Below are 8251 nucleotides of genomic sequence, written 5' to 3' on the forward strand. Positions count from 1 at the left end.
AAAAAAATCAGCAGGCGTTTAAAAGTTGAAACAGAAGGCATCTGCTGAATCTCCACAAAACTGAGCTAATGACACAAGAGGCTCAGTTTCTTGTTGTTGTCAAATGAGACTTGTCAACTTGGGGGGTGACCAATGATGCTTCTGCAGATAACCTCAGCTGGGAGATAAGGGTTCAGGTGGTACCCTGGACCTAAGTTATCGGTATTAATATAAAGACCTTCAACCTGGATCAGTAGTAGATGGACAGTCAGTGCAGATGCTTTAACAATGATGTCACCTATTCTTGGCCAGATGCCTCCATCAGCAATCTGGCCACCACAATCTGCACCAGCTGGAGCTTCAGAGCCAGGTCCAAGCGCAGCCCCACAAACAGCGCATTGAAGCAATCTAGCCTTGAGGTTATCAAAGCATGGGTAACAGTTGGCAGTTCTCTGTGTCACAGTTCTCCTCTTCCTCTTGCAGTTACTATGGCCTTATCGTCTGGTTTCCTGACATGATACGGTACTACCAAGAAGAAGCGTATAAGTCCCGCGAGAAAGTCTTTAATGGGGAATCAGTGAAGGATATCACCTTCAACTTCACCTTGGAAAATCAAATCCACCGGAATGGGACATATTTCAATGACAAGTGAGCCATCACACCCCACCTCACCAAAACAGATTCAAATGTTTGCTTATATGTGCCGTGTCCTGTCGGAGCTGCTATCCCACTGATCCTGGCTGTGGCAGCACCTTGGAACAACCAGAGATGATGGAAGTTGCTTCATGATGGAGATCAGTGAGAGATTACCAGTGTGGTGCCCTTGAGCTCCCTTGAGCACCCTTGAGGTTTTTCTCTGGTGCCCACAGAGACTCTGAGCCTCTTATTGCCCCTTTAGTCATGAGGCAGAGTGTGGGGCTACTTTATCTCCCTGGAAAAATATAGAGAGCTGAAGGAGGAAGTGAGGAGGAGGACATACTTTTCCCACTTCCTCTTTCAGCTGTATGTGCTTTTCAAGGCCCAGATCCTTTGGGAAAGGGGTTTGTATATTCATACTTTCTGTCTGTCCCCCCCCCTCTCTCTCTCTCTCTCTCTCTGTGTGTGTGTGTGTGTGTGTGAGAGAGAGAGAGAGAGTTTGTAAGAGAGAGAGAGAGAGATATCTCCAGGGGACAGGTGAGAGGAGTGACCAGAAGGTTTGCTGCCAGGTAATGGTGGCTGGTGCTGATAGGACAGGTAGGCTGGTGCTGATAGGACAGGTAGGGTGGAAGGCAGTGAGCCCAGCAATAGATTGAGCCAGAGCAAATGGTGTGCAGAGCCCACTAAGTCTAGTTTCCCCCTCCACCCTCCTCCCTGCTGAATTCTACAGGTGTAACACTGAGACTTCGCAGGAGGAAACTGATAGTCAGTGCTACCCTGAGCTGGTTGTACATAAGAAGGCTGGCAGGTGGGAGTAGGCACAGGTTGGGAGGATAGTGCTTCATTTGGCCAAGTGGCTTAGCCTCCAGTGGCACTTGCTGAAAGAGTCATATCCATTGCTGTGCCTCCTTTTGCCTCTTGGCTATCCATGTTTGCCTTTGGCTCTGCCAGTCGATAATCTGTGGCCCCTGGAAGGGTTCTGTAGGAGAGAATATGGCCCTTAAGCTTTTGTCCTTGTATGAGATAAAGAGTGACCCATAAACATAATAACAGCAGCAACTGATGAAAATACTATTTTTGTTAATTCAACATCTATACTGGGAAATCAACTTGGATATCTGTTATGATCTAAATGAATTAAATTACACATGCTGATAAACTTTTGTGCTTTGTGCTTCAAGGAGCCATAATTATTTTTAAATCACCTTTGGACATACTGACATCCAGTGGTCATGTAAGGAAAGGCACATCGAGGGCCAGTTCCCACATTACTTTTTTTCTGAAATATCACATTAAGGCATATATTGCAGCTGAAACCAGGGGGTGCAGAAATTTGCTTGATTCTCATTTTTTTTTTTATGAGAATCAATCAGAGTGGAAATTCCCAAACCCGTATGCAAACCAAAACACAACACTCTTTTGAAAGTTGCACTACTCTGAACTTTGCAATCTAGTTCGCCAACCAAAGGATGCAGACAAAATGCATATATTAATGAAAAGTGCATGCAAAAATGTGTACATTTAGTGAAGAGAGCATAGGAAAAAGGTATTCTATTGTGGAGGAATTGCTTGGACAAAAAAAATCGCACATTCTTCTTCTTCTTCTTCTTCTTCTTCTTCTTCTTCTTCTTCTTCTTCTAAAAAATTGCAACTGTCCACATAAGAAGGCTCTGTCCATGTTCACTAATTGCAGTAACAAAAGAATATCACATTCTCTATCTTGGCTATATTTGGTTGCATCAGTTGTCCATCTTTTTTTAAAATAAAGTTTTTTATTCTTATTTTTCATAGTACAAGCAAGTAAACTTCCACCTCATTGACAAGTTCTTCCCTGTTGGTAAGAATCAGGTGCAAGATAGTCAATCCCCTTGTCGCTTCTTACAACCTTCTGGGAAATGAAATTGTCAGCAAGGCAATTGAGGAGTTTGTTAGGCCTTACATTCTTGGCAGACTTTGAGTTTCAGCTATCCTGGCATCTGTTGGAACTCAAATCGATAATCAATAAGAGGGAAATCACACAGAGGTACAGAGAGATACCAAACGGAGTCTTTCTTTCAACATACTCATTTTTGTTCACTGAAAGTATCCTCCCCCTAATGAGCCATGGGTTGTTAATGGTTTTGGAGTGAAGTTAAAGTGTTTGCATATGAAACAAAGCTGAATTAGATTGCATCAAACTCACTGTCTTGGCTTCTGGTATCTTAAATTGTGTGTGTTTATTTTTTATTTTGTTTTTAAAGTTCAGGGATAGGAGCTTGCTTCAAATGAAGATGATGGTGAGTTATTTTCTATGTTTCAGGTTCATCAAAATGAAGTTCCGAGATGTGACTTTTGAGGACTCTGTGTTTGAGGAATGCTACTTTGAAGATGTGACATCGAGCGAGACCTTTTTCAAGAACTGCACCATTATAAAAACTGTCTTCTTTAACACAGGTAATGCGGGAGAGTGTGTGTTTCTGTGTTGTCAAAGTGCATCTGCTGGCTTCTGTCTGTGTTTTCATTTATAGAAAAGTGGAATGAAGTGAAGAGATAAGACTGGGAAGAAATCATAATAACTTTGATCTGGTCTGTTTTTGCAGTACACACAATAACTTAAGCACCATTGTTCCCTGTTTATCAGGAATGGTAACAGATTTTTGGTATCTGGTCCTGCTGCTGCCTTTGGGGAATATTTTCTGAACAAGTTAGTAAGCGTGACTAGGCTTTCCATTCTTCAGATTTCAGATACTTCCTTTGGTCTTGCGAAGTTAGGTGGGCATGTGTTATATCTTAAGAGCCCCCCTTTGTAAATGATAATGCAAGTCACTTTACTTCAAAAAAAATCTCACATGTTGTTTGGGGGCCCTGCTGTGCGTTGTTCTGAATGGTGCACTAGACATCTGCTCCAAAGTCTAATAGGGGACACAGCCATGTCAGTGTGCGTCACACCACGTGACAAAATTATGTACTTTATTCCGGCATACTTTCCTGCCTTTTTATGGGTGAATCATGGGAGAACAGAAGCCTGCTTATATGGAAAGGGTAGGAGTGTAGCAACGTTGTCCAATGACGTTCGCAAATGAAATTTGCCGTGATGTGGCAGTCTATCCATCAAAAAGTCACGCTTCCATAATGCCTTGTAAAAGGAACCGATATAAATGCGAGCAAGATAACTAAGAGACGTGCAGTGAATGTGATGGAAGTCTTTTATAATATTTTAACTAGGATTTATATATTTTAATGTTTGAAGCATGAATTTGGTAATATTATTGGTTGTGAAAAGTATTTCCCCCCCTTTTGTCTTCTCTCTCTCTCTTTTTAGTTTGCATTTTGGAAAACATGAATATAAATGTGCTTACAGTGTTATGTATTGTTCTTTGTTTCTCCTTCTCTTTCTTTTTCTTTTCTTGTAAAATTCAATAAAAAATATTTTTTTAAAAAGTAAAAGGAACCAAGACAGAGCTGCTAGCATTATAAAGAGGAAAAGTAACACAGTAACCCCCATGTTTGAATTTAGTATGAGTTCCATCCATCCATCTTTCTCTCTCTCCCCGCCCCCCCTTAGACCTCTACAAGCATAAATTTGTCGAATGCAAGTTTGTGAATGCCACCTTCTTGGAGCAGAAGAAGGGCTGCCACATGGATTTTGAGAGGGACAACGACTTCCTGGTTTACCTCGTTGGCTTCTTAGGCAGCCTCTCGGTCTTGCCAGGCAACATTATCTCAGCTCTGCTGATGGACAAAATAGGTCGGATCAAGATGATTGGTGAGTGGGGAGGGATGACATATGTCAATGTGGGAGTGGTCAGAAAGGTCCCCCCCCCATGTGGTTTAGTTGGTCTCATGCCAAAAATCTTCATTCCAATTTCTCAAAACTTATTGTGCCTTGCCCTCAGGGCACTTTAGAATCTGTGTCAGCACAGGAACCTGAGCTTACCATCCCATTGCAAGATTTGCCAAGGGTGGTGGAGGCTGGTGCACATTGGCACTGATAGGGCAGAACGCAGGGAGCCCAACAGTAGGTGGCGCCATAGCCAATGACAGGCAGAGCCAAGAAGCTCACCCTCCTCCCCCCTGCTGAGTGCTGCAAGGGTCAACACAGAGACTGAGGAGGAGGAAGCTGACAGCCAGGGCCACCCCCTATATCAAGTGTTATTCCTTCACATTTGAGCTTGTCTTATTTCTCTTTTTTATAATTTTTTATTAAATTTTCTGTTTTACAATTCAGAAGATTCATTTAAACAACCTTAAAGTATAAAAAACTCCCCTTCTTTTCTTTCCATGGTTCATTTTGCATAACATAAATCCCTTCATATTTTATATAAACTAAACCATTCAGTGGGACGTGGGTGGTGCTGTGCTCTAAACGACGGGGTGAGCTCCCATTGCTCGGTCCCAGCTCCTGCCCACCTAGCAGTTTGAAAGCATGTCAAAGTGCAAGTAGATAAATAGGTACCGCTCCGGCGGGAAGGTAAACGGCGTTTCTGTGTGCTGCTCTGGTTCGCCAGAAACAGCTTAGTCATGCTGACCACATGATCCGGAAGCTGTCTGCGGACAAACACTGGCTCCCTCGGCCTATAGAGTGAGATCAGCGCACAATCCCAGAGTCGTCCACAACTGGACCTAATGGCCAGGGGTACCTTTACCTTTTTAAACCATTCAGTATTCCATTATTACATCCATCTAAACTTATTTACACTGTTGAATTTATATTAATGCTGCCAATGTTTTCAAGTGTACACAATCGCCCCTCACCATATATTCAATAAACATTTCCCAATCTTCTTTAAACATATGTTCTTCTTCTTCTCTTATTTGGTGTGTTAGGTCTACAAGCTGCGCATATTCCATCAGTTTAAGTTGCCATTTTTCTTTGGTTGGGACCTCACTCATTTTCCATTTTGGGGCTAACAAAACATGGGCCGCAGTAGTGGAATACATAATTAACCTTGTCTTATCTCTCCCTGCCTCCTCTTTTGTTCTTTCTTGCAGGGGGTTCCATGCTGATCTCTGCCGTGTGCTGCTTCTTCCTGTTTTTTGGCAACAGTGAGTCGGCCATGATTGGCTGGCAGTGCCTATTTTGTGGTACCAGCATTGCTGCCTGGAATGCGCTGGATGTGATCACTGTGGAGCTGTACCCCACACATAAAAGGTGACTCTTCCCAGCAACCTCCCTTGGGGGTGAAGGAGGGTGAAGACAAACACAAGGAGATTTCCAGGGGCTGAAGCTTTTTAGCATGGCCCTTCACAATTTGAGAACAAACCAGTGTAAATCTGGAGCTGTTGGCAGTGGCATCGTTGGGGGGACGGAAGTAGGTTTGGGGGTGAAGCACTACTGCTTATTTCACAGCCCAGGAGAGGACGTTATTATCTGGCGCTCTGTTTGCTAATCTCCTGCATGCCAAATTGTTTTTAAAAAGCCCTTTTTCAGCAAAAAGAATTCACTGTGCTGGTCTGCAAACCATATCAATATAAAACCAGGCAAAAAAAATCATAAAAACCACTTGAAAGCAAATACAGTGGTACCTCAGATTAAGAGCTTAATTCGTTCTGGAGGTCCGTTCTTAACCTGAAACTGTTCTTAACCTGAAGCACCACTTTAGCTAATGGGGCCTCCCGCTGCTATTGCACCGCCGTTGTGCAATTTCTGTCCTGAAGCAAAGTTCTTAACCCGAGGTACTATTTCTAGGTTAGCGGAGTCTGTAACCTGAAGCATATGTAACCCAAGGTACCACTGTATATATATATTTAAACCAAGGATGCACCAATGTGGTGAACTGAAGTTAAGATTGGGAAAATAAGAGCCTGATCAGAAGCCAAAATTGACACATCTACCCATCCCTACAGCTGACTTGGCTGACTATAAAAGAGGCCAATTCATGGAGGAGAAGGCTATCAATAGCTACTAGCCATGATGGCTATGTTCTACCTCCACTAATGGAGGCAGGATGCCTCTGAATGCATGTTGCTGGGAGTCACCAGTGGGGAGAGATGCTCTCAGGTCCTCCCTGCAGACTTCCTGTTGGGGCATATGGTTGACCACAGTGAGAATGGGATGCTGGGCTAGATGGACCTTTGGCCCAATCCACCAGGACTCTTCTAACCTTCTTAGGTGGCTGTGTTGCTTTGGAGGTTAATATGAAGAGGTCCTTCCCTTCACAAATGTACCACTGGACCACTGCCTCTTGGACCGTTCCCATTTTAAACTCCCTTTGCTTTCTCTCCCTTCTCCACAGAGCCACAGCCTTTGGCATCCTCAACGGGCTCTGCAAAATTGGGGCCATCTTCGGGAATGCTATCTTTGCCTCCTTTGTTGGGATAACCAAAGTGGTCCCCATCCTCCTGGCATCCTCCGCTCTGGTGGCAGGAGGCCTCCTTGCCCTGAGGCTGCCAGAGACTCGCGACCAAGTCCTGATGTGAGCTGCCCACAAGGGACAAAGGAAACGTCAACAGACGAGATGCATTTAGAAGAAAATCGGGGGGAAAGCCTGTCAATATTTCTCTGCCGATACCTCAGATCTGAGGAGGGAGAGGGAGGAAGAGGCACCCCGCTGAGATAACGTTAACCCCTTAGTTCTAGGACTGTTGTGAAGTGGTGATGGAGCCCGCCTGTCTAGGGCTGCACCCGCACGCGCACACCCTGAGCTTTGCTCATTGCTTCAAAGCTATCACTTGTTAGGGGGTGAAGCCCCATTTCCCCTCTGAATGTGTGTGAACATCTCAGGCACTAAACCAGTAACAGAAGAAGAAGCTGCCTCGTGATCGTGCATGTTTGTCTAGATGTGTGCATTGTGACGGGTGGCACTGGGAAGTGAGCCATTCCTCACACAAGTGACCCTCTCAGAGCTCAGCTGAATGGCTTGATGTCTACATTTCTATAGCTTTCAGGGCAATTAGCAAAAAGAAAAGGGGGGGGGATGAATATAGTTTTAAAACTGAAGCCCATTCACCAATGGTAGCTGGTCCTCAAGAGAGATCACAAACCAGATGGTTTATTCAGGGGCAAGACTACCCTTTTGGGGAGTCAACAGCCATTGACTTACATTTTGCGGAGGGCGGCCTCATATTTCGAGAACCAAAACTGAGACGCCCAACATAGCTTGTTGTGTTTCCTCAAGGAAAGCTGCTGATCCTTTCATACATTGGACCTCCAAGTTGTCTAAAGCAGCCATCACCACCTCTCTCTCATAGGTATGCAAGGGAATCTGTAGGAGATTCTGCACACACACTTTCCATTTCATTCTCATCAAGTAGTTTTCAAAAGAACAAAACAAAAAAACAACAACCACAGAGATATTCCAACTGTCCACAATAATTTTAACTGGATCTTGTGAGAGAGGAAGGCTAACACAAGTTTAAGCCACCAGTCAGTATTTCAAATGCGTTGAGTTTGGGGGCATCACTATATTAAAAGAGTATAAATTGTTGTTGGTTTTGATCTAGTTTCATTCATGTTCTGTTCCTTGAGCATCTTATGATTCCTGAAACCAAATATGTACATATCCTGCAGTGTAAATAGAGCGCTTTTGGGGGGGGGGATATTTGATCAAGTATAGATTACGGTATCTGCAGGAATCTACCAGTATTATAGCCATATTAACAAATGATAAATGTCTGAGTTACTTATATGTAGACTGCCATCTTACTGGAACACTCT

The 8251-nt window shown here is 43.8% G+C and overlaps 1 protein-coding gene across 1 annotated transcript in view; it reads left to right on the forward strand.

Annotated features, from left to right (window-relative positions):
* The window catches only part of SV2B (synaptic vesicle glycoprotein 2B), a 72247-nt gene extending 64390 nt beyond the window's left edge, over window positions 1–7857 (forward strand). The window contains exons 9-13 of the mRNA XM_081888550.1: window positions 463–627; window positions 2915–3048; window positions 4160–4360; window positions 5587–5746; window positions 6831–7857. Coding sequence (XP_081744676.1) covers window positions 463–627; window positions 2915–3048; window positions 4160–4360; window positions 5587–5746; window positions 6831–7014 — 844 coding nt within the window. The 3' untranslated portion in view covers window positions 7015–7857. The remainder of the gene's footprint in view (window positions 1–462; window positions 628–2914; window positions 3049–4159; window positions 4361–5586; window positions 5747–6830) is intronic.
* Window positions 7858–8251: the final 394 nt, after the last annotated feature.

The sequence above is a fragment of the Podarcis melisellensis genome, assembly GCF_964234715.1.
Source record: "Podarcis melisellensis genome assembly, chromosome: 14".
Lineage (NCBI taxonomy): Eukaryota > Metazoa > Chordata > Lepidosauria > Squamata > Lacertidae > Podarcis > Podarcis melisellensis.